General features: G+C 36.7%; 3 protein-coding genes across 5 annotated transcripts; 2 read left to right on the top strand and 1 right to left on the bottom strand.

The window, feature by feature from the left end:
• The first annotated feature begins 628 nt into the window (after positions 1 to 628).
• Positions 629 to 11956, top strand: LOC132170251 (mediator of RNA polymerase II transcription subunit 33B-like). Of its 2 annotated transcripts, XM_059581156.1 has the most exons (12): positions 632 to 1237; positions 1642 to 1752; positions 3492 to 3839; positions 4028 to 4347; positions 4454 to 4545; positions 5169 to 5529; positions 5841 to 6054; positions 8118 to 8232; positions 8371 to 8532; positions 8792 to 9449; positions 9917 to 10123; positions 10531 to 11956. In XM_059581156.1, the coding sequence occupies exons 1-12, from the start codon at positions 960 to 962 to the stop codon at positions 11649 to 11651; spliced, it is 3987 nt and encodes a 1328-aa protein (XP_059437139.1). In that variant the 5' UTR covers positions 632 to 959; the 3' UTR covers positions 11652 to 11956. The 2 variants fall into 2 exon arrangements, with proteins under 2 accessions (XP_059437140.1, XP_059437139.1); XM_059581157.1 differs by lacking the exon at positions 9917 to 10123 and having other exon boundaries at positions 629 to 1237.
• Positions 11957 to 15277: 3321 nt separating this feature from the next.
• LOC132170632 (protein PALE CRESS, chloroplastic) lies at positions 15278 to 20449 on the top strand. The gene is made up of 7 exons (XM_059581679.1): positions 15278 to 15430; positions 15567 to 15634; positions 16721 to 16915; positions 17159 to 17245; positions 18236 to 18286; positions 19057 to 19236; positions 19984 to 20449. Exons 1-7 carry the CDS (start codon positions 15298 to 15300, stop codon positions 20215 to 20217), a joined length of 948 nt encoding a protein of 315 aa, XP_059437662.1. The 5' UTR covers positions 15278 to 15297; the 3' UTR covers positions 20218 to 20449.
• A 595-nt stretch (positions 20450 to 21044) lies between these two features.
• On the bottom strand, positions 21045 to 25232 carry LOC132171482 (isoamylase 2, chloroplastic). Of its 2 annotated transcripts, none has more exons than XM_059582802.1 (2): positions 25015 to 25232; positions 21045 to 23974 (listed from the first exon to the last, which is right to left on the bottom strand). In XM_059582802.1, exon 2 carries the CDS (start codon positions 23882 to 23884, stop codon positions 21215 to 21217), a length of 2670 nt encoding a protein of 889 aa, XP_059438785.1. In that variant the 5' UTR covers positions 23885 to 23974; positions 25015 to 25232; the 3' UTR covers positions 21045 to 21214. The 2 variants fall into 2 exon arrangements, with proteins under 2 accessions (XP_059438785.1, XP_059438787.1); XM_059582804.1 differs by having other exon boundaries at positions 21045 to 23969.
• Positions 25233 to 26211: the final 979 nt, after the last annotated feature.

Below are 26211 nucleotides of genomic sequence, written 5' to 3'. Positions count from 1 at the left end.
GACCTCACCTTAAAACAACTTAACAAAAATAAACAAACATACCAAATCATACTAAATCTACTAAAAATAAAAAAGACCCGCACGCTGCCGCCCAGTCGGAGGTCACCGCCCCTGCAGACACCACCGCCCACGTCACTACATGCGGCCCACCCCGGATTATCAAAAGATCTATCTTCATGTATATAAAATATAATGGAGAAGACACTGAAATCAATGGTTTGCACAGTATCTAGTTTTGTTAGTTGATTTTCCTTGAAAAGATGTTTACCACTCTACTTTTTCAAAAGCTCGAACTAAAATAGAATACAATGTGTGGTGTGGAGTGAGATGTCAATCTCTCTCGTTGAAGAGCACAAAAATATAACTTTGTGCTACAACTCCATAGACATTATTCTCGTATATGATGATTGGCTTTAGATGGGAATATATAGATCATAGATGGTACTTTAACCAAACCAAATTAAAAACATTCAGATTCCTATTTGTTACAAATTTCCCAATTTTTATTTCAACATCCTCTAAATTAAGATATTCGAAATCAAAGAAGATATATAGAGTTGGAATATTGTATGGGAAAGAATCGTGTCGCACTATTCTAATACTTTTGGAGAAAAAGAGTCCCACGCCAGGAAGTTAATTGGAAGACACAACCGATCCCTGAGAAATTGACAATGACATCAAACATATTCAATTTCGAGTACTGTCGTTTTAAGATTTCTTGGGCCATTTTCACCAAAAACAAACAGCAAACATAGTACTACAGATGTTAATGTTCGTTTCCTTTCCCTTCTTGTTTTTAAGAACAAGTCTTACTTTACTATTTGCAGTCAACCCAAGCAGCTTTCACGCATAAATATGAGTTGTACTAGATACGCGCCTCCGGGGTCTCAATGAAGCTTTGTAAAGGATCCGACTTTTGTGATTAGAAGAAGAAGAAGAAGAAGAAGGATCGGGTAGTGATGGGGGTGTCTGTGGAGGCAAGTGAGCTTTGGGAAGGGGTGCTGGAGCTGACCAAGACGGCGCAGGACAAGAAGAGCGACGCGCTGCTCTGGGCGGTGCAGCTAAGCGCCAGCCTCAGCGCCGCCGGGGTGGGCCTGCCCTCGGTGGAGCTGGCCCATCTCATGGTCTCGTACATTTGCTTCGGCAATCACGTGCCCATCGCGTGGAAGTTCCTCGAGAAGGCCTTGGCCCTCAAGATTGCCCCTCCGATGCTCGTCCTCTCCCTCCTCTCCATCAGGTCCTCTTTTTTCAACTTTTTTGCTTTTATTTTATTTTTTCTTCTTCTTCTTAAGAATGTATTTTCCTCTATGAATTGCATGTATTTGCGTACATCAACTAATGATTTATTGGGTTTCACATGCTTCAACTGTATGGGCTGGTGAAATTATTTGGGATTTTTGGTAGTGATTTTTTTTTTATGGTGTTTGAGTTTTGAAGGAAATTTTTTTTTTTTTTAAAAAAAAAACTTTGTATAGTTTATATGTGATTGTCATTCTTATCATTGTCAATTTAGTTTTTTCTATTTTTTTTGGGTGTCTTTGTGACTTTGTGGAAAGGAGTTTGCTGAAGTTCTCTCATTTGGCTATGTGCACTCTTCCACTGATTGAATTGACATCCGCTGCTTTTCATTGTCTGTGACAGGGTCATTCCGAATCGGCAAAACCAGCCTGGAGCATATAGAATATATATGGAGCTTCTCAAGCGACATGCATTTTCATTTGCACCTCCAATCCTTTGTCCAAATTATCAAAAGTAAGGCTCAACTTTTTCTTATTATTTTGTTGTACAAAGATGGGTTGATGGTCTCTTTGTCAGTGTTACGTTCAAGATTTACTATCAGTGGACCTATGATACATTGCAATCTCTAAAGGTAGTTAAATTGGCTTAAAAGCTAAACAAAGAAAACTCGAACACTTCACAATACAAGAGTGCTAAATGAGAAAGATCATAGTGATTTGTCCTTGTGTTATTAGATTTTGCACTTTTAATTCCTTAGTATGGCCACTAGTTGGCTTGCCTTGTGCAGCAGTGGCTGTTTTCTAATGTCAATTGGCATTCCACTAAGGACAGAAATTTTCTTCAAACTGGGTTGGAGTAATAAACCACTTAGAGGCCAACTCAAAGTGGATCATGATTTTGGGCCAAAGTTTTACTAAAAGAGAGATCACAAGATCCCCATCACAATGCTCATATTTTATTGGGGGTTGTCCATTCGATTTCTAACACGTGGACAACAACCAAAAAAGTGTCCCACCACACTGCTGTAAATATGATTAAGAATATCAAAACACTTTTTAGAGTATGATTTGTCAGTATTTGGTTGAATACACTATCTTTCTTCGAGCGGTTGTATTCTTTCAAGTTACGTCATGGAGAGGGAGATCAATTAGGATGCAACCCGTCCAAGAGGGTTAAGTTTGAGGTGAAGTTGTTATATAAAGTGTTAGCTGGCCAGGATAGTCCTGCATTTCCATGGAAGAGTATTTGACAAGTAAAGGCTCCATCGAGGGTGGCATTTGTTTGTGTGGACAACAACTTTAGGGAAAATATTGACGCATGATAATCTGCGAAAGAGGAATATTGTGGTGGTTGAGTGGTGTTGTATGTGTCAAAAGAGTGGGGAGTCTGTTGATCACCTTTTGCTTTATTGCGAAGTCGCAGGCAAACTCTAGAGTTACATTCTTATGTTGTTTGGGGTAGAGTGGGTTATGCCGAGATGGGTAATGAATTTGTTGACAAGCTGGGGTGGTTCGATTGGGTGCGGTCTAGCTAAGGAAGTATAGAGGCTGGTTTCGTTGTGTTTAATGTGGTGTATCTGGCGTGAGAGAAATGCTCGGCTTTTTAAAGACATAGAGATTTTGGTAGTAGGGTTGCGGAAGTCTATTCTTAATACGTTACATATATGAATAGCGGCTCATGATAGCTTGGATTTTCCTACTTTTGCAAATTTTTTGAATTTATTTTCTTTTTCTTCCTATTAGTTGTTCTCATGTATACTCCTCCCTGTGTACTAGGGGTGGCGCCCCTCTATGCTTTATTAATGGTATGAAATTACTTAGTAAAAAAAAAAAAAAGTGGTTGGTTGAATAAGTAGCTCGTTGATACTCACTTGAATATTACTGTATGTAAAAAAAATGAATTTCTACATTGTGAGTGCTCTTCAATGCTACCCGTCCTGAAAATCCTGAAGGCATCTTCGTTGAAAATGAATGATTGTGTTCATGCTCTATTATTTTCTCCTAATAAAGTCTGTTTTCATCAGATTCCACACCTTCCCCCACCCCCCACCCTGCAAAAAAAAAAAAAGCATGAAAAACCCTTTGTTGTACTGATGAAATACGCTGTCTTTGGTTTCATTTAACATACCTAAAGAAAAACTTGAAGTCTTATCTTGACCTTTCTGTTAAGTGGTCTTTTTTATGTTTGTTTCTGTTAGATACCTTTTTTTCTGTAGATTTAAGTACTGAAATACATTTTGGATGAAATTACAGGATCATGAAATCCATTGATGCTGTTCTTCATCTTTCCCAGATTTATGGCCTTCAAGTGTGTGAGCCTGGGGTGCTTCTTGTTGAATTTGTCTTTTCAGTTGTGTGGCAGTTACTTGATGCCTCTTTAGATGATGAAGGGTTGCTGGAACTTACCCCAGAAAAAAAGTCTAGATGGCCAACCAGGTCACAAGATATGGATATAGATGGTCATGATAGCTTTAGTGAGAAGAGAGCAGATCGTAATGAAGGGCTGCAGAAAGTAAATACTGCAATGGCTGTTGAGATGATTGGAGAGTTTTTGCAAAACAAAGTGACTTCAAGGATTCTATACTTGGCACGTCGAAACATGTAAGAACTTATATTCATAAGTGAGAACTGAAAAATAAGCAGTTCATTGAGTGGCTTGTCATTTTCAACCCAAATAATACCTAACATCACTGCAGTAATGTGATTAAATAAACTTGAGTGTCCAATTAGAATTTTGAGAAATCCAATGAATAGAAGGTACTTGAGGCATAAATATTTTCTTCTTGTAGGCCATCACATTGGGGAGTTTTCATCCAGCGAATGCAACTGCTTGCAGCAGAATCAGCGGTCTTGAGGAATTCAAAACACATAAGTCCAGAGACCCTTCTGCAGTTGACATCTGATACACGTGAAGTTTTGTCTCGAGAATGCAAAACAATGTCAGGGAAAGAGTTTCATGCTGTCATGGCTTCTGGGTCTCTGATATCATCTGCTAATCAATTGCATGGGATAGGTTGCTCTGCACTTTGGCTCCCTATTGATCTGTTTCTGGAAGATGCTATGGATGGATCACAAGTGGCAGCAACTAGTGCTGTTGAAATTCTTACTGGTAGGACTCAATTTTTTATTCTAATGCTCAAGTCATTGATTTACCTGGAGTGGAGGATACTTCAGTTCTTCTAAGCAGCGTAATTGAACAAGAATTACTGTTGCAGGTTTGGTACAGGCTCTGCAGGCTGTTAATGGTACCACATGGCACGATACATTTTTAGGTTTATGGATTGCAGCTCTACGACTAGTGCAAAGGGTAGGAATTAATTTGTAAGGAAGTAGTGTTTACCTTTAGCCATTGATTTTTTCTATTTTGTTGGAAATACAATTCTTAAAGAAGAGACATTTCAAACTAATCAAGTTGCTTATGTATCAAACAAAGGAAATATTGAGAAATGATAAATTTGGCAGTCTGTAAAGAAGTTGCATGAAACACTAATTAAGCTTTAACTTCCTTCCAATCTTATTTGGAATTTAATTTTTCTTCATTTCCCACCCAGTAGGACGCACCTATGATACGTAGGCATGCTGAACACTTGAGGATGAGTATTCAAACCTCTTTTAAATATTTATGAGAAATGTATTTATTCACCATAAAGAAGTGCAGACTTATCAAGGAAGTACGTGTTTTCTTTATGGAATTTACATGTGATGAATGTTTGTGTGATTCTTTTTCTTTCTTGCCACCTGACACACATACATATTTAAAATGTTTAGATATTATAATTTCAGGAAGACACTTGTATAAACTCGGTCCCCTGTCTAGACTAGAATGCAGTTGGATCTCAGGAAGCATCATTCTAAAGATTCCCCTATGTCCTATATAACTTCAGTTTCTAGATATTTACATTGATCTGCCTTCATCTTTCTTTTTTTTAGGAGAGAGATATCTGTGAAGGTCCTGTGCCTCGCCTAGATACTTGCATGTGCATGTTATTGTCTATTACAACACTTACAGTTGCTAATTTTATTGAGGAAGAGGAAAGTGAACTGATTGATGAAACCGAACACATCCCTATCAATCAAAGCAAAGAAAAACAGGTTCAGGGAAAGCGTCGCAAGGATTTAGTTACCAGCTTGCAGCTATTGGGTGATTATGTGGGCTTGTTGACTGCACCTCAGGCTGTTAGTTTGATAGCTAATCAGGCTGCTGCCAAAGCAATAATGTTCATTTCAGGCCTTCCAGTCAGTAGCGGGTACTATGAATGTGTGAGCATAAATGACATGCCAATGAACCGTTGTAAGTAATTATTCCTTTCAGCATCAGTACTTGATTTTGTGAAGGCTTTTAGTTTGGTGCGCAGAAGATAGGTGTAACAATAAATATTCCTGGATGCACCTGATCTTGGTTATATATATATATTCCTGGATGGGCTTGCCTCTGCATTTGTTTTGTTGCAAATCAACCTGATTGTTGATTCTGCATTCTCCCCTGGAGGTTACCTCAGATATAGGTTTCATTAACAAAAGATCAGGTTGATTATGCTGAGTTGCATTACTTTTGTTGGACCGTACCAATGATGGTTTCTCATGTTCTGTTTTGTCTTGCAGCTGGAAACATGTGGCATTTGATTGTTGAGGCTTGTATCGCAAGGAATCTACTGGACACATCAGCATATTTCTGGCCAGGTTATGTCAATGTTGTACGGAGCAACCAAGTTCCTCGTAGTGTTCCTGGTGAAGCACTTGGTTGGTCGTCATTGATGAAGGGGTCCCCTCTAACTGCGTCATTGATAAGTGCTTTGGTTGCCACCCCAGCTTCTAGGTATAATATCAGTTGTATCTCTTATTTATTTCTTCCTCTTCTTCTTCTTCTTTTTTCTTTTCTTTTTACCATTTTGAGACTTTGGGAGGATTTAAGGAAAGTAAGCTCAGATGGTAGCATTTCTTCTTTTGACGCCATAGAGAAGTATCACTACAACAAAAGAGACCACATGGTGGTTAAAATCCAATCTCCAAGTCCAAAGCTTGCCCCTCTTTAGAGAGATGTCTTCACAGTCACAGCAGTATTGACCTTAAAGCATATGCAATCAGTCAAAAACTTCCATGGCTTTCCCCCTTTTTCTTTTATTTCTGTTGCGGATAATTTCTGTGTCATGTACAGTATCTTCTACATAGCTGGTGTCGAGCCGGACAAAGGACTAGGTTTGTAGACTATAGTCAAAGTCATCACACACCTTATGCAAGTTCATCATGAGCTGATCGCATTTGGTTGGGACTAAGGTTTTGTCAAGCTTAGTATGATGTTCCATGTCAAAGAATACCTATATTCCATAACCCAGTGGTAGGGCCAGTATTTTGGTTTGGGGGGGGCGGAGATTAAAAAAATTAAAGATTATTACACGAAATAAATAAACAATTCGAAAAAGTCATCACACACCTTGCAATTTATTTTTTCACGCCTAGCATTAATTTATTAACGCCATATTTTTTTCAAATTGTTTTTATGGAAAATCATGGTTAACTGTTTGGCAAGTTCCTTTTTGTTGCTCTCTATCATTAGGATGGTAGTTAATTTTTTTTTTCCTTAAGCAAGGATCTATTGGCAGATTTCCTAAATCTATCTCGACACAAACTTGTTTAATTCGATTGACACTCAATAGAATTATTGTTGTTTTTCATAATCTCAAGTATGTAATAAAAATTATGTATATTCTTCAACAATTAATTTAAAAGAGCAATCTAAATGTAAAACTCTACATAGACAAATTTATTATTTACTAGTAAATTTAAAATATATCTGTATAAAAATTTGATTACATACTTGAAACCTTTCAAGAAAGAGAGAAATTGTCAAAAAGGGATGCCTTTCGCCTTGTTCTATGAACTATCTTTTCACTGCACACCTCCTAACCTATAAAAAAAAAAAGCTAGTCACTTGATTTGTTGATCGGCATGAATTTTTAAGCAAGTTTGAAGAGAGGGCTAGAGGTTGTACTATAATTGTTTGACAATATTTTTTGGGGACTCAAAATTTTGATATTTGTTTCACAACTCACAAGTTCCATATTTACTAGGCAACTAGGTCGGCAGTTTTTTCATTAAACACTAGGTTTCCCAAACGATGACGTTTTCAGTAAACACAGTGAAATAAAAACAAATGTTATTAAATGTAGTGTTTAATGAGCATGTAACAGTGTGGTGTCAAATACACTAGTCTAACACAGTAACACTGAAGGCTCAGCATGACCTAGCAATGTTATCGTTTGTGATTCTAGAAACGCTTCCAAACTCATGTCAGTGTTAGGAAACGCGTTGCCGGTAATGTTAGGAAAAGCCAATAACTCTAACCGGCACCAGTAATGCTAGGAAACTCATTGCCAGAGTGTATTATCGGCCATGGGTGGTTCGGTGTCAAATACATTGACTGGCGCTGGAGTGCTTAGTCCGTTGAGACTGAGAGATATAGCTGGTAATGTTTTTTTTTTGATAGGTAAAATTGTATAATGGCCTAGAAGGGTGGGCAACCAGGACTACTGGGGAAACTCTTCCTGGGCCAAAGGAATTTTTTGGCCATCCAGGGGGAGGTGTTTGCCCCTCTCGCCTTCTGCTGGCTCCGCCCCTACCATAACCAGTACACGCATACATTCATGTGCATGTGTCTTAAGAGTATATGTATATACATATATATGCTGGAGATGGTAGGTGTCGAGTTAACTATTATAATTCCTGACTGTAACCTGGTCTTCAGTTACACCCTTCTTTTTCCTGAAGCCAGGTATATCAAATGCTCTTTTTTGTAAATTTACCAGGTATATCAGATGCTCTTTTTTGTAAATTTACCCAGTGGTAATACAACTGAATTTAAGCTCATGGATTTGATGGAAGCTTAGCAGAACTCGAGAAAATATATGAGATTGCAGTCAATGGTTCTGATGACGAGAAGATATCTGCTGCTACCATTCTCTGTGGGGCATCTCTGGTTCGTGGTTGGAATATACAGGTAATGTGTAGGCCATAGACTTTTTACTAGTTTTGTGCAAGAGCAGATTACTTATCTTCTTTATTGCATAAGGTCTCCCCCCCCCCCCCCGGCCTATCTCCATTTATTTTAATTTGTTATGATTTCAATTGTTTGCAGGAGCACACCATTCTTTTTATTATGAGATTGCTATTGCCTCCAGTCCCTGCAGATTACTCTGGGAGTGATAGCCATTTGATCAGCTGTGCTCCATTTTTGAATGTTCTCCTTGTTGGAATATCAGCTGTAGACTGTGTTCAGATTTTCTCCTTACATGGCTTGGTGGGTTGCTTTTTAAAATGGTCTACTAACTAAGATATGCTTATGGAGGTTGCATTTGAATTAGTTACTGGAACGGTGTTTGGGAGGAGGCAAGATTCCTTCTTCTGCCTCTGCATACACACACACACAATTAGTGAATGTACTCAAACTTAATTGAAACAAAAAGAGAGGATAGCATACGTGGACCATACAAAGAAATTAGTAACTCCATTGCTTTCATGTTCTCCATGAACTGATATTGTTTTCCATTCATTGCCAGGTTCCATTGCTTGCAGGTGCATTGATGCCCATCTGTGAGGTTTTTGGGTCTTGTATACCCAATGTGTCATGGGCTCTCACAACAGGGGAGGAACTCTCTTGTCATGCAGTGTTCTGCAATGCATTTACACTTCTGCTGAAGTTATGGAGGTTTGATCAGCCACCTGTTGAGCATGTGATGGGAGATGCACCGCCAATTGCTTCCCAGCTAAGTCCTGAATACCTCTTATTGGTTCGGAACTCACAATTATCATCCTTTGGAAGATTACCTAAGGATCAGATGAAAAGCAGAAGACTTTCCAGATTCTTAAGTTTTTCTAGAGAACCTATATTTATTGATTCCTTTCCAAACTTAAAACTCTGGTACCGGCAGCATCAAGAATGTATGGCTTCCATCCTCTCTGGTCTTGTACCTGGGACCCCTGTTCATCAGATTGTTGATACACTCCTCGATATGATGTTCAGAAAAATAAATAGAGGCGGTCAGCCTTTAACTCAAACTTCAGGAACCACTAATTCCTCAGGATCTGGGGCTCTGGATTCCTCTGTTAGACTCAAAGTGCCTGCATGGGATATCCTGGAGGCTACTCCCTTTGTGCTTGATGCTGCTCTTACGGCCTGTGCCCATGGAAGACTCTCTCCCCGTGAACTTGCTACAGGTATATCCAGTTTTCTTAGAATCTCTAGAATTCAAATTTTATTAATCTTCATGCTTTAAAGGTTATCAAATCATAAGAACAAGAATTTTAAAGAAAACAGGCAAAGCACTGACCCTGGATGTGTGAGCAAGTTGAACCTTATTTTATTATCACAATTTCTTTTTCCTTAGAATTTTTAATATGCATTTATCACAGAAGTCTGGTCACACTCGTGACGAAATATGTGGTGAATTCGCTAAAGTTGGTGTTTCTGTATATCTTTGCGGTTCAATAAAAAATTTACGATCCTCCCTTTACCTAACAAAAAAGAAATGTATGGCCCTTTCCAAAAATAGAAAAGGACTTTTGGGAATGACTGAACGATTGATTTCCTAGTCGTGTCTTCTCTTTGAACTTTTAGAAAAAGATTATGTTCTGTTGTTAGATTGTTGATTGAATTCCTCAAGACTTGACGCTCTTCATCCCAGGAGTCAAAGATCTTGCTGATTTTCTTCCGGCAACTTTGGCTACCATTCTAAGCTACCTTTCCGCCGAAGTAACACGAGGCATATGGAAGCCAGCTTTTATGAATGGAACTGATTGGCCAAGCCCAGCTGCAAACTTATCCATTGTTGAGCAACAGATTAAGAAAATATTAGCTGCCACTGGTGTTGATGTCCCAAGCCTTGCCGTAGGTAATTCCTTGTATTCTCTAGATAATGCATTGTCATTTTGGGTTGTTGAATATGTGTTATTTAACAAATGAAAAATCTCCATTCACTCTGCCTCCACTGCAAAGATCAAATATCCTATCCTAAGTGACTTTTCAGCAAAAGTTGGGACGGTGGACTCTGAACCAAATTATATATCATATATTGTGTAAATCTATTTGATTATATGGAAAACACTTCATCGAAGATCAATAGATTATTGTAATATAAGTAAACCCTATAATTATTGTTGCAGAATGATCTTCTCATGGTGAAGATGCAGGAATATGGAATTTTCTGAGCTTGCATGTAATTTTAACATATGTTGGACTAGAAACTTGGGGTTTGACAAATCAATCTGTCGTCATTAGAGCTAACTGTTTTCTTTGCAGGTGGGAGCTCTCCAGCTACACTTCCTTTACCGTTGGCTGCCCTAGTAAGCCTCACAATTACTTATAAATTTGACAAAGTCACTGAACGCTTCCTCGCCATGATTGGCCCAGCCTTGAATTCCCTTGCTTCTAGTTGCCCCTGGCCATGCATGCCCATCGTAGCCTCTTTGTGGGCCCAGAAGATAAAGCGTTGGAGTGATTTTCTTGTGTTCTCAGCTTCGCATACTGTTTTCCACCATAACAGTGATGCTGTGGTACAGCTTCTTAAAACCTGCTTCACATCCACTCTTGGGCTAAGTTCCTCCCACATTTACAGCAATGGTGGTGTGGGTGCCCTCCTTGGCCATGGCATTGGCTCCCAATTCTCTGCTGGGATCACTCCAGTAGCCCCTGGAATTCTTTACCTAAGAGTGCATCGGTCTATCAGAGACGTTATGTTCATGACGGAAGAAATTGTCTCTCTACTAATGCTTTCTGTTAGAGATATTTCAAGTAATGGGTTGCCTAAAGATAAAGTGGAGAAATGGAAGAAGGCCAAGTATGGTTTGAGATATGGGCAGGTTTCTCTTGCTGCAGCAATGGTGCGTGTCAAGCTTGCGGCTTCACTTGGGGCTTCATTGATTTGGATATCTGGTGGATCAGGTTTGGTTCAATCTTTGATCAGAGAAACCCTACCTTCTTGGTTTCTGTCAGTCCATGTGTTAGGGCAGGAAGTTGAAGAATCTGGAGGTATGATTTCTATGCTGGGGGGTTATGCTCTTGCATACTTTGTGCTGCTTTGTGGGACATTTGCTTGGGGAGTTGACTCGGCATCGACAGCATCAAAACGACGGCCAAGGATTCTTGGGGCCCACTTAGAATTTCTTGCAAGAGCACTAGATGGAAAGATATCTCTTGGTTGTGATTGTGCCACTTGGCAGGCATATGTATCAGGGTTTGTGAGCTTGTTGGTGGGTTGCACCCCAATGTGGGTGCTGGAGGTTGATGTGGATGTGTTGAAGAGGCTGAGTAAAGGATTAAGGCAGTGGAATGAGGAAGAATTGGCTTTGGCACTGCTGGGACTTGGAGGGGTAGGTGCAATGGGTGCAGCAGCTGATTTGATTATTGAAAGAGAGTTTTAACCAAAAAATTGCTGATTGAATTTGTGTGTTCTGTAATCTTTAACACTATAGGTAGAGGCTTCATTAGAATTCATCTAATTACACTATAGAGCTTTCTGTACAATCATAGCTCTTGTAAATTCTCATGGAGGTTGTAAAGAAGAACAGAGATTTCCTCCTCTATAATTTTCATGCTTATTTTGGTTATCTTGGCCAGCAAGGCAGGTAGGATGGCTCTTATTAAAGCTGTACACAGAAGATCTCTATATATAAAAACATTAAGAAGGCTGCCTTTGGGAGCCATTTATCCTGTCTTTTGGAGTTGATCAACTAACTTATTCATTTCTTTTGCAACGTAATCGTCATTGTTTATATTTATTGATTTTTGAAAATCTGTATTAATAAATATTTATTTAATTATTGCTAAGATTTTATCATTCGAGTTAATTAGATAAGTTAATTTTCTTTATAAACTCATAAAAATTAGGAATAAATGCAAAATTGGTCCTTGTGGTTGACCTAATTTATAAATGACACAAATTTCTTCCAAACCGGTATGGAGGAAATATCCTCTAACCCATATAAAATAGTGTCAAGTATCTATAAACATTTAAGGACAAAGTTTTCCTCCAAATTGGGTTTGAGGAATTTCCTTCAACCTAGTCTATAAAAGTGTCATGTGTCATTTTTTTTTAATAACATGTGATATGCAAATTTTTTTTAATAAAATTTATTCTAATTTTGTCCCTACTATTAAAAAAACATGTGCATCTCACATGTTCAAGGAACACATGTAACTTTTATAGATTATGTTGGAGGAAATTCCTCCAACCCAGTTTGGAGGAAAATTTTGTCCAACATTTAAAAGGCACATTAAATTCTTAACCTTATTAATATCAGTTTACTAATTTAGACTAAATTTAATGTATCTTTTAAATGTTTATAGACACTTGGCACTATTTTACATGGGTTTGAGGATATTTCCTCCATACCAGTTTGGAGGAAATTTCTGTCAATTTATAAATCACTCCATGTGGTTTAAAAAATAATTTATAGCTCCCTAGGGTAGGCTAAAATAACATTTTACTCTCTAAACTCATTTTCCGTTAAATGACTTAACGGAAACCGTTATATTGCCACATCACACCCAATAAAAATAAGACGTGTTCTTTTTTATTTATGCTTATAAAAAATGACAAATAAGTTTTTCCACGTCATTTTGAGGCTCCAACACACATTTCACGTCAAATTAAATAAACCTAATTATTCTATATCCCCTGTGCAACCGTCATCTTCATCTTCCCCAATGATTCTTGCCGTCCATCGTCTTCATCTTCCGATGGGTATGATCTTCGATTTGTGAGTTACTTTAAGATTTTTGGGCATCTGCATTTTTGGATTAGTGCATTTTTGGCCGGTCTTTCTATGAAAATTCGGATTTGTTTTTGGGCATTGAAGCATCTTCAAAAATTGTTTCTGGACGTTAGAAACAATCTATTCCTCTCTCTCTCTCTCTCTCTCTCTCTGTGTGTGTCATTTTATTTGGGGAAGATGAAGACGACGGCGGCAAGAATCGCTGGGGAAGATGAAGACGATGGCATGAAGATGAAGATGAATACGACGACAAGAATTGTTGGGGAAAGATGAAGACGACGGCGGCACGAGGGATATAGAGGGATTATGTTTATTTAATTTGACGTGGAGTGTGTGTTGGAGCCTTAAAATGACGTGGAAAAGCTTATTTGTCATTTTTTAAAAGCATAAATAAAAAATATCACGCGTCTTATTTTTATTGGATGTGATGTGGCAATGTAACGGTTTCTGTTAAGTCATTTAACAGAAAATGAGTTCAATGACTAAAATGTTATTTTGGCTTACCCTAGGGACCTATAAATTATTTTTTAGACCATATGGAGTAATTTGTAAATTAGGCCAACTACATAGACTAATTTTGCATTTTTGCATTTATCCCTAAAAATTAATATCACCAATCTTAGATTTGTAATAAATCATATAATTGTTTTTTTTTTAATGTACTATTTACAATATCTTATAACTAGGGGTGGGCAGATTAACCGGTTACTGATTACCGACTAATTACCGAATTTAACCGAACCGATAGTAACCGTAACCGATAGTTATCAGTCAGTAATCGGTTAAAAATTTTATACCGATAAGCTTATCGGTCGGTAATCGGTCAATTAATAATTTGTTATCGAAAAACCGATATGACCGATAAGATTTTTTAATTTTTAGTTTTTTATAATTTTATATTTATTATTGAAACCAAAATGACGTCGTTTTGGTTTTTATTTTATATTGTAGTGGATCAGTATAAAAAATAAAAAATAAAAAAAAGCTTCAATAAGCTATTTTAGCCAAAAATATACCCCAAAATAACTAATTTTTAATAAGTTATTTTTGGCTTTAACCCAACAAAACGTATTTGGGCCTCCAAAACAATTAATTTTTAGCCCAATTAGCAACCAGTTAAAAGCCCACCAAAAGCCGATTTAACTGACCAGTTAACTGATTACCGATATGACCGATAATTTCAGTAACATTTCTTACCGGTCGATAATCGGTTAGGATTTGGTTAACCGATAGCTTATCGGTTACCAACTGATAAGACCATTAACCAGATCGATACCGAGCCCTACTTATAACATCAAGATTTACAATCACAACAATTCAAGTGATATCTATAACATTAAAAAGAGAATTTCCTTTTATCTTTTAAAATACTAGAGATATTTTTATTATAAAGTTAAAAACAAAACTATACAAAATAATGAAAATAAAGTAATATGAATTCAGACGAGCTTATACGAATTGAACCGAGTTTATAGATGTTCAGCTCGTTTTAATAAATGAGATAAGTTCAAGCTTGATTCGTTTAATAAATGAACTAAACTCAAATCAAGATTATACAAGTCGATTCAAATTGTTTATAAATAATTCGATTCATTTACGACCCTATTTGGATTCACTCAAGCATATCTAGAATAATTTAGAAAAATGCTTTCTTTTGGACTGTGAGACATTTGTTTGTTATTAAATATGAGTTGAGAGATAAATACTGAGATAATAAATATAAATTATTTAATTAAAAGATAGTTAAAATTTTAAGAACTCTACTGAAATTTTCCAGAAAAATCAATGGGGGATCCAAATCCGCTGAGAGGAGCCCAAAGTGAGTGGCAAATCGCAGTCGTTGTCAGGCCCAAGTACATGCTAAAATGAAGCATTATTAAAAATATAAGGAAACTTCATTTTCGTCATTTGAGCTTTCACTCAATTTTACAAATTCATCATAAACTTCTAAATCTCTCATTTTGAATTTTTGAATTTTCAATTACTCTCAATGTGGACCCTTTCGTCAGATTTTAAACGTTACATGATATTTATACTCCTGACTTTTGTATAAAATTTTAATTTTCAAATTTTTTTTATTTTTTAAAAAATAAAAACCAAGGATATTTTATATTTTTAACGGTTAAAATTAACAGAATGATTATAATTAAGAGTAATCGAAAGTTTAAGGATCTAAAATGAGAGATTTGAAACGTCATAGAAAGAGTTTGTAAAATCGGATAAAAGTTTAGGGGTTAAAGTACATGAATATAAATATCCTATTAGTTCTCTCTGGGAGGTATCTCAGGAGAAAATGGAGGCAAGGGTCCTGGAGCTAATGTGCTTACTACCTCCACCGCCATTATCAACTCGCTCTGTTGTCCTTGCAAGGCTTCCAGTATTTCCATACCCGTCTCCTTTCAAGCCTAAATACTCAACCCACTCAGGTTAGTACCCGCCACCACAAATACGGCTTTTGCTCCTTTAAAGTTCAGATTTTGCCAATTATACAAGCTTTTTTTTTTTATTATTATTATTATTTTTTTTTTTTTTATCTTTTTCTGTTGTGGATTTGATAATCAGTTCTGAGGAGGAGCACGAGTAAGGATGAGCCGCTCATAGATGGGCTTCCCAAGGAGTATTATGATGATGTATGTAGCCGTTGTTATGAGCTATGAAATGCTTTGCACTTTTGCTTAGTTGGGTGTTTCTCATTTTCTTGTTTTGCTATGTCGATTTTCGGATATTCATTACTTTTGGAGGATTCAGCTGAAAGGGTGTTCAAATTTCTCGGTTTCCTGAGATGGGTCTATTGTAGATTTAGTTATATGTATTTTTGTCCATAGATATAGTGTACGATCAAAGGTTTAATTGCAGCCTCTATGCATACATTTGCTAAAGGAAATTATTGTAATGGGCCCTATTGGTTTGTTTTTGAGTAGATAACTAAATGACCACTGATTGTGGTCAACTTAGTCCTGACTACAAGCAAAGTTGTGGGTTGGATTACATTGATATCACAAACTGAGCAAGTTACTCCGGATTCAGTTGCACTTCACTTAGCAATGTTGAAGAATTTAGTAGGTCTGACATTGATTAAATTTTATTAATGTATGTTTGCTATACATCATGAATGGTCACCCAGCAACTAAGAAAAATATCACAATAGCCTAAGTTGAGACTGTTCTCGTGGTCAATTAGAAGTGCCTTCCATAACAACCTTAACATAATGCCTTTACAGCTTATAAATTGCGTAATCTGAGTTTATATGTTTCTGCAATTACAAGTGACATCCAAGTTAAAAGATGAAGCACTTTTCACGATCAACTCTTAGGAGTTAAGAAAAATTGATTTTGAATATTATTCACCTTTCTTTGTCCTTCAAACTCAAGCTTGATGTATTTGATAGTATGGCAACAACTACTTAGAAGTAAATCAACTAGATCATTTCATTTTGTGTTCCCCATTTTATTACTCTTATTATCGTATTGTTTAGTCCAATGTTAAGCTTCCTTACTCTTGATATATTTTGTTCAATTATGAGTAATCCTCAATTTAGGATCATCTGGCCTTGATTTATGGACCACATGGGTCCTGATTTATGAATATTTGAATAGTGTTCATTCTATATATAACAATTTGTAGCATGAATATAAAACTTAGATTGAAATTTTTGTTATGTTGAGGTCATTGTAATATGCGTTATTTGGAGTTGGCATTAACCTTCTTTAGGTTAGGAATGGCAAGCCAGGCAACGTGAAAAGACAAAGGAGTTGCATCGAAGACGTCAAGATGAAGAGGAAGAAGAGGAAAGAAAGGTCGAAGAGTATCGTGAAATTGGCATGCGCTTGAAGGGGTATCCAGAAGAAGATGTCAAAAAAGCACGGAGACTGGTTGCAAGCTTCATCCTAGCTGCTGAAGAAGTGGAAGAGGTAATCAGAAATTACAATAGCAAAAGCCATTACCTCATGAATGGCTTAATCTGTCAAGAGATTTAGGCTTTACAAGTTGATATAAATCCTTCTGTAAAGGAAAAGCCCTTTCTTTTTTCCTTTTTTTGGCTGCTTTTCTTTTCATTACAAAGTAAAATTTTCTGCCTTCTAATTAAAGACACCCCATTTCAATGTTGTCCATCCTCATGCATTCTTTGTGTCATTTAACTTTCTTGTATGCAGAAAATTGAGGAAGCTGCAGAGAAAGGAGAACTCACTGAGCTTGTTCTAATGGTCATATGGAACCGCCGCGATCTTGCTCGACGTGATGTAAGTTGGTCTTTTATTATCTTTAATATTTCCTTGATATCTTTTCTTCTAATGCAATGTTGTTGTAGTGTAATTATCTCCATACATTCTTTATTTGTGAATTTACTTTTTAATGTTCACTGTGAGTGTTTGTCATCACTGTTAATTTTCAAATTTGACGGCTGCAGTTATAACATTTCTCTTTATCTATAGGAGTGTTTATTGCTTTCCAGCATTAGTTTCATAAGTCTCAAAGATTTCTAAATAAATATGCAAATGCATTTTTGTGAAGGTCAGCTTTTACACAAAATTTTGAAGAAAAGGATTTGTATCATTGATTAGACCTGGAATTTCTATTCCTCCGGAAAAAAACACCTGGTTACGCAAAATTTTGAAGAAAACGATTTGTACCATTGATTAGATCTGGAAGTTCTATTCATCCGGAAAAAAAGGGCCTGGAATTTCCAAATCACAATAATGTCCCAGAATCCTCATGTGGTAGAGCAAATAAGTGAGAAGTGCTATAGAAGACAGAATAGTAGTTGAGTCTTTTAAAATATAGAAGGTGGTGACATCAGCTATTTCTTATGAGCAAGCCGTCCATATTAAGGACTCACGACAAAAGTTACTCTGTATTGTATTAAATATGACTGTTTTAAGAAAGAGGGAGTTAAATGTCTTCTTCTAGGAGTTTCTCTCACTTGCAAAAGAACAAGGTATCATGCAAGTAGAAAAACAAAAGACTATTGAACCTTCAGTGTGAATATTGATATCCAACAAAATATCTGTAATCATATATGTCTAATAAACAAAATTACCTGAGACATCTTACTTTGTATTTTTCTTTTAAAGCAAAAATTTTGGAACTCCTTTGTTCTTTTCAGTATATGGATTTTCCTTTTCCTTTTATTTCTTCCTTGTAAATCTTTCTACTATAGTATGAGGTCAATAGGATTTCTGATAGTGCTCTCTCTCTAGTGCTGATTCAAATATTTCTTTCATTTTTTCCAGGAAGAAAAGGATGCTATAAGAAGTCTTGATCTGTTATACAGAAGGGTTGAGGTGTGCATTATTCTTCATATATAAGAGCTGCCAGGCCTAAAGTTGTGAGTTTCAATATGCAAATGGCTTTGGACCTTCCTAAACTTCTCAAGAACTTGAGAAAATAATTCTACTTCCGTACAATATTTAGCTGTAAATAAGCTTTTAAAAATTCTAAAAAGCAATTCTTGTTGTAAACTTTCTTAAAAATTTTCCTCTAACCTTTCTAATGCTGAATTTTAAAACCTTGATAATATTTCTCCTCTCTTAATAATGCTTTCCAAGTATTTTGTATCATCGGAATCTCAAAACATGTTGTTTTGCTTATGTGTCATTCTCTCCTTGTTCTTCATTCTTTATTCACATTGCATCCAACATGCACCTGGGATTTGGGAATGTCTGCCTTCATTTATAAAGCATTTTGTCTCTTAAAAAAAAAGGTAGTTTACTGCATTTCTTAATCTGGTTATGCATCAATCGGTCTTGGTTGAAATAATAACCTTATTTGTTTGGCTTTTTCTGCAAGATTTTTGTTATGCTACTTGGGATTAGTTTGTGGACTGGCTTGAAATTTGAGATATTTGAAGTTGAAACCAAATGTTGAACTTCATTAAATCTTGTTTGAAATCATGCTGATTTGAAGTTAAAACCCTTACAGAATTATTCCAGCCTAGCACATCTTGCACCATAATTATTCCTTTAGCCCCTTTCTTTTCATTTTGTAGTTTTCTTTCATCTATACCTTTCTTGGGGGGAAATGAATCACAAGATCTGTACTTTACTTCATATAGACTGAGATTTTGAAAAGGGAGGCCACTCCTGCCATGAGACTGCTCAACGATCTTTTGAATATGCATGATGGGTTTGATGACGAAGGCTGGCTGAAAGAATGCAAAAAACGCATGATTGATACCTTTCCAAGAGAAGATCCATTTAGCATTCTTGTTCCAGCAGGATTTGACATTGATAAGGTATACTGCAAAAATGACTTCTTCTTTTTTTTTTTTTTTTTTTTTTAAGTGCAAAAATGAAAATTGAATGGCTTATGGTTTTAGCTGAATTACATGATAGACACAACTAACAAGTATGTTTCTTTTGGAACTCAAGGATCTGTTTTAACATCTTACAATCAGCTGTTCCTTTTTCTTTTTGGTCCTGAATGCGTGGATCTTAGGTTTCGTCTCAACTCTATGATGCCTTTTGTTTTAGCTGATACCAAAGAAATCTTTCTTTAGAGGTATACATTGACATATTGGTGATTCTAAAAAACCATTCTCTCTTTAAATGTGTGTTGAATAATCAGGAGTGGCATCAGTCCCTCTTAAGTCAGAACCAGAACCATCTCTCCATCGAGGGACAAATGCATCAACTATTTCTTTCATGAAAGCATAGGTTGAGATATTATAGGAGTTGGTATTGATTGTGAATAACATGTAGAAAATTCCTAGACAGCTAGACAAAATGGGGGAAAAAACGAATTTCTCTTCCATTGGGGAGAAAATGGAAAACACAGTTCTCCCAACATCCAAGATGGTAGAATTTTTTCTAATGGGAGATTATGTACCGTTTCAGGATAAGATTAACCATCCAGGGATTGCTTCATTGAACTTTAGAGCAGATGATATATGTCAACAAGATTGAATATGACCTAATGATCAAATTAAACTATGTTTTATTTAGCTTCATAACAGCTTGCTTCTTTTTCTTTTTTTTGACAGCATCAAGGGCCACTTAGACCTCCACTTGAAGCTGATGATGCACTTTTAAGGGTAGACTTTGTTAGAGAGGTTGATGCATTGCTACAAGAGGTAAAGTTTGAACAAAGTGAAGCACAGAATGCACAGGGGCTTGATCCTGAATCTGTTGCCAGTAGGTTGAAGAAACAGGAGAAACAACAAACCATACGCCAAGTAGAAGCTCTGTTAGACCTGGCTATAAATTTGAAATGGTAGCCATCCATACTCAGGTCCCTTCTGTGGCCAATTCCCCTTGTAGGAGAGAGGCTGGGGGTTTTGGGAATCCCAGTTTTGCCACTTGGTTCACCTCTAATTGGTTGTGTTAAAGACTTTCGACCAAATTTGTATGTTATCCACAGTTTGATGAAGCATTTGTATTTGTATTATGAACTTTCTACTCCTATTAAGGTTAATCTGTAAAAAGGTATGTTTTGCCCACTATTTTGAATTGGAGTTTGTCTCTATTCTTCCCTTCATGGATAAAAGGAAATATCATTAAACCAAGCTGAAAGAGTACATGAAAACGACTCCAAGCTTCATATTTAAGAAAATATTGGGAGGAAACGATTAAAATGGAAAACAGCAAAAAAATTTCTTCTTCTTCAAAGAACTCAGTGCTGTTATGTTAATGAAGCTTATTTCAGTGAAACAAAACATGCATGGTAATTGTCTCATCCATTCTTGTAAAATTTGTCAAATTTACCAACCGGTGGACCAAGATAATGGGAATTATTTTCTCCATGTTGTGATGCAGTAAACTCAAGCAGTGATCATTTATACATTGAGTCATGTATACCATGCTGTATTGAATATAACTTTTTTTTTCAGTCTATTGGTCCTGCATAACCAAAAATTATAATGTCACGGAAATCCACTTTTGCACATAATGGTGTGTTCATTGGTGAGAGTGCTTTAACCCCAATTTATGTCGATAATCGCTCGAAGCAGTTTAAAAAAAAATTAATTTTTTATCTTGTAATTTTGAACATACAAGTGAAGGAAGACAAAAATAATTTTGACATCCTTTGCTCAAAATAAAATAATAATCCTATTGAAGAAATTGATGAATATACACAGGGTTTTCTGCAGCTATTGCCTACTTTAAGGACATTCTGATCTGATGCACTTAAGCTTATTCTCACATTATCTACATCAGTAAGAGTTTAACTTCTAGTTTGCATTTTGGAAGGGGAAGAGGGGGTAGGGGAAGATTTCAGTTACTTATTAGGCTGCTAGCTTCAAATAGAGCACAACTGTGAGGCTTCACCTCATAAACAACTAATCCTGCCATCTGCTCAAGAACGGGTTCACCATTGGTTGAGAAAAACCCTGGGAATGGGAGGGCCGTGTCGACCAATCGGCGCCATGACATTCTGTCTGGAGGTGGGGGTAGAATAACACTCTCTGAACAATCAGCTGCATTGAAAGCAATAAATAAATCACCCTTTAGATGTGAAGATTCAGAGCTCAAGGGGCTCTCCACTTTGTCAGCCTTCAATGTCATGGCCAGGAATTTGCAGGATGGGTCTGACCATCTAGGTGGAGACTGCTCACTTCCATGCCAGTCAATATTTTCTTCTTTCAAGAAGTTCCTTTTCTGAAGTAGGTCACCTCGCCTCATTCTAAATGAACTCAAAAATGAGACGAATTGCGTGGTTTGAACGGCAAAACCTGTCTGTAGAACATTCCAATCAAAAGGCTGTCTGTCAGTATATGAAGGGGAACCGCCAGAAGATTGACCACATTCATCTCCCATGTTAAGAACAGGAACACCCAGTGAAACAAACAAGACAAAGAGAAAATTTCGGATTTGTTTAAGCCTTCTTTGAAGGACAGTGATGTTATCCGTAGGTCCTTCTTCCCCACAATTCCAACTCAACTGTGAAGCTAATGTATCATTACTGAAGCTGACTAAGTCCACAAGAGATAGTCCAAAATTTCTGGCAACAAAATTGAAAGAGAATGATGGGCCTCGCCCATCTGAAAAGATGTCTCCACTCCCACAAAGCCGTGTCGCAAGGTCACTAAGAAGACCCTTACCCCTCCAAAAGTTTCTCATCTCATTACAAAATTTTGTATTCATTTCTGCCCATCTCTTCCAATGAGGAAATCGAGTTTCATTGGGTAGCATGTCATGTGGATCCCAGCAATCTGCAATGATCTTAGTCTTTGAAAGTAGTGGGTCAAAAGCTATTGCTTCAACCAGAGGAGGTCGAGACAAGTACTCTCCATGAAACCCTCTCAAAAGAGATGAAGCATTTATGAAACAAAATCCATCAACATGAAACTCAGTCACCCAATGTCGAAGACTATCCAAAATCATTTGTTGCACAATAGGATAATTACAATTCAAAGAATTTGTTGCTTCCAAATCTGCAACTCCATTCACACGATAATAGGACAAATCATCAATTCCTTGCAGTGCTCCTTCAGCAGCAGTATGAGTGAAAACAACTTCCAACAAAACCTCTATCCCATTGGCATGCAATTTTTTCACCATCTCTTTCATTGAGTTGATAGCAGATACAGATCCACCAGAAGGCCCATATAGGTTCATGGGCGAAAAGAAATGACAAGGAAAATATGGTCCTTTTTTCTCATCGAATGAGAAAATTGGCTCCAGTAAAATGGTGTTCAAGCCGAGATCTTTAAAATTCTGCAACTTCTCTGTCAAACCAGAGAAGGTCCCTGCTACATCGGTAGGTAGCTGACTAGAGTTGTGCTGAGTACAGTGCTTCACATTCACCCGATAAACCACTAGTTTTTCCATTGGTAAGTCAGGATGAACATCATCACCCCAGTCAAAAGCAGGTTCCTCGCATAATCGTCCAAGATACTTCAGAACCGACCTAGATCCATCACTACTAGGAGCAGAATTCCCAATGATCTTAGCATATGGATCCAGAAGAATTTTCCCCGCATCAAATTGATCTTCATTTCTCTGAAGAAGGGGCCCTTTGCATCGATAACCATAGCTCACAAACGTCCACGCACTTTCAAATGAGGCATGCCAGACATCACCTGATCGATTGACGTAAGGATCTAGATCAAGCTCTAAAGTGGGTTTATCTGCTGTTGTGTCATCAAACAAACATAAAACCACACTTTCTGTGTTTCTTGTAAAAATTGCAAAGTTCATGGAACCATCAGATGAAAAGGAGAGGCCCAAAGGAGAAGGATAGCCTCTGTTAAAACCAACTGGCACACAAAAGTTCGTCTTTCTATGACTTCTAATTTCAATTTCTGAGCTACTCGGATCAGAACCTAAAGACGGTTTTACAACAAATGAGAGATAGAAGGGAATTTGTTTTGCTTCAAACTCCAAGTCAAGTACCAACCTGCCAGAAGCTGTATGCATGAATGGGGTTTCCCTGGTCGTGGTTCTACTATCTGGCACTGAACTTCGAACATCCAGAGGCATGAAGCATGATGAATCAGCTCTATACATACCCCAACTCAATACCAGTCTATCATAACTGCTTTGTAGTTGCAAGGATGAAACTTCAATATACACAGCATATTTGACATTTTTCTTTCTAACTGAAACTTTCACCTGACCACCATCTTCTGTCCAAAATAAGTAAGTTGATGCCCTTTCCAGATCTTCAGCTTCAGTAATTGTAGCGACTCTCTGTTCAGTTTCCTCAATAAAAACTCGTGATGTAGCATAAACTTTTGAATCAAGACGCTGGTAAGAAGTTTTTCCGACAGTCTGCGCAATTTCTTCACAAACAAGCTTTCTCTCCAAATTAATTTTTTCGAAGCCATATCTGATTTGGTTTCTACATATATAATGACAGGTAGGTGACAGCTTAGAAGATTCACTGGTTCCACACTTTAGACAGTAGGCCCTAATAGCAAGTGATGGTGGAAGCGTTGCCATCTATTGTCCCAAATGCATATAATCCCAAAACAGAACAGGATAGGATGTTCACAAGTGACGAGGAGACTGTCCTAAATTTGAAACACTTTTCTGATCAAAATAGTAAGAAATTAGTTAATCCATGGATCAAAGCAAAACATCTAATGTAGTGGCCAATTTCCGCAATATTAAATTATAGCAATAAACACACTAAAGAAAAAATGTTTTACTTGAATGACTTAACTGCATAACCAAACTCAATCAGTATTGTTGGAGAAAAAGAGCCCGACTAAAAAGGCTGAATTACATGCAGTAACGGAAGAAAACTTAACATATAGTTAAAGCGAAACACAAGTCAGAAGAATAGTAGCAATTGACCACCACGATCACCAGAATAGTTTCCAAAATATGTACAGACAAGATATTGATTTTCCTAAGATGCAATTATGTAAAATAATCATTCACAGCAATGCATAGACTCATTTTAACTGCTAACATAAAAAACAAAATAATCATTTTAAATTCCACCTAAAATGCAATTAACTGATTCAATGTCCACAAGATGTCCTAACACCCTCAGAAACGGATGAGAAAATACATTACAGTTTACCAACAATTGCACGATCACAGATTTCTGAGGGTAGACAAGTATAGAGATTGCAAAAGAATCCAAACTAAAATATAATACATGAAAATTTAAATTGAACCATCCCGGCATAGCTTCAACTAAACAAAAGAAAAATAAAATATGTATACGTGTAATGGAACAAAAATCACACTTCAAGATCTTAACGAAGGATCCATGGAAATCAAATGGCTAAAGTAACTTCCCAAGATATGATAATTTGAATTCTGTAGAAAAAAAATAGAGAGAGAAAAAAAGGCAACCACTGAGAATGACCAAAGGGTGTTTGACTGATCATAAATAGAAATATGATAATACAATCATTAACGAGTTCATCAACATCCAAGCAAAAAAGAGAAGCTAATAAACTCTAAAATTGAACTATACCCAATTGAAATATGAAAAAACATAAATCAGAGAAAAGCTAGAGTACAGAAAAAATACTTCAAATCATCAAAACAATGATACCCAGAAGCCCAAAACCAAAAATTTAGCACAATCAAGTGAGAGTGGCAATGAAACTTACACCATCGACTGAGAAAACCCGAAATTTTCCATTGGATAAATGGGGGGAGAGATTGAGAGAGAGAAGAAAAGTTGAGAGGAAGACAAAGTATGCAGGGACAGATTGTATTGTCACCGCACAACGCAGCTAAGCTGATAGAGATGAAGAACATGGAAGTGCTAGTGTTCGTTAATCGCACTTCGCTTTCCCTATAAGAACACCACAGGTTGCTCAATCCTGGCCGTTAGATCTTGAGACTTTGAGAAGGAACAGTTTTTCCTTGTGGATCGTATTACTCGAGTTCCACTTTATTCATATGAGGTCACGTTTTTAGAAAAAATTTCATGGCATAATAACAAAAATATTATTATAATATAAATTTACTAAATTCAAGCCTTTGATAATTCATACTTAACACTTTATTCACATGAGGTCACGTTTTTAGAAAAAATTTCATGGCATAATAATAAAAATATTATTATAATATAAATTTACTAAATTCAAGCCTTTGATAATTCATACTTAAAGTATAATTTCTCCATTTTCTTATATATATATTTTATGAGCGAAAATGGTAGATCGGGAAAACTCATTGTAGCTATCATGCTTAGGCGTGATTAGAGTAGCACCTATCCGCACAGGAGGGTACTCCCTAACCATAGCTTGACCCAACCCCATCAGAGTATTAAGGAGAATCCAATATCGCTAATACTAATAATTCATACTTAAACAAATTTACTATACTGCTTATATTAAGGTGATGATATTGTCTAGATTTTGTTTGTTATTTATGAAGCAAGCCAAAAGTGTGTCAATGTTGGCATAAAAGTTTAAATGCCCAAAAGAAAGAGAATGCAATCCTCATTTAAATGACCTTAAGTGACATATATTAAACCAGATTTAAATCTTGTGTAGTAAGGTTGAAGCTGCTCGAATTCCAATTGTTCAAACCGTTTAAGCACTTGTTTTAATAAGTAAGGTTTGGACAGTCTTTTACATGAAGTTACCCAATTGCGGGAGATCTCGGTTCATGCTCAATATTTCTGTTGGCAGGCTCTGGTTTGGATTGAAAGGTGAATAAGTTTCAATTTTCTCTTGGAGATAAAATTTATAGGGAGCTTACAAAAAGGGCTTTCTATTAACATGATTGAGGAACCATTTTACTAACCGGAGAATGCTTATGTTTATCAACTAGTTTTTGTGGCAAAAAAAAAAAAA

Source organism: Corylus avellana, chromosome ca2 (genome assembly GCF_901000735.1).
Source record: "Corylus avellana chromosome ca2, CavTom2PMs-1.0".
Taxonomy (NCBI): domain Eukaryota; kingdom Viridiplantae; phylum Streptophyta; class Magnoliopsida; order Fagales; family Betulaceae; genus Corylus; species Corylus avellana.
This window is presented reverse-complemented; position numbering and strand designations above follow the sequence as displayed.

Coding starts and splice junctions, on each gene's coding strand:
- LOC132170251 (XM_059581156.1), top strand. CDS start 960: ATGGGGGTGTCTGTGGAGGCAAGTGAGCTTTGGGAAGGGGTGCTGGAG. Junction 4,348..4,453: donor TGCTGTTGAAATTCTTACTG/GTAGGACTCAAT, acceptor TTACTGTTGCAG/GTTTGGTACAGGCTCTGCAG. Junction 4,546..5,168: donor CTCTACGACTAGTGCAAAGG/GTAGGAATTAAT, acceptor TCTTTTTTTTAG/GAGAGAGATATCTGTGAAGG.
- LOC132170632 (XM_059581679.1), top strand. CDS start 15,298: ATGGAGGCAAGGGTCCTGGAGCTAATGTGCTTACTACCTCCACCGCCA. Junction 15,635..16,720: donor CCAAGGAGTATTATGATGAT/GTATGTAGCCGT, acceptor TCTTTAGGTTAG/GAATGGCAAGCCAGGCAACG. Junction 18,287..19,056: donor TGTTATACAGAAGGGTTGAG/GTGTGCATTATT, acceptor TACTTCATATAG/ACTGAGATTTTGAAAAGGGA.
- LOC132171482 (XM_059582802.1), bottom strand. CDS start 23,884: ATGGCAACGCTTCCACCATCACTTGCTATTAGGGCCTACTGTCTAAAG.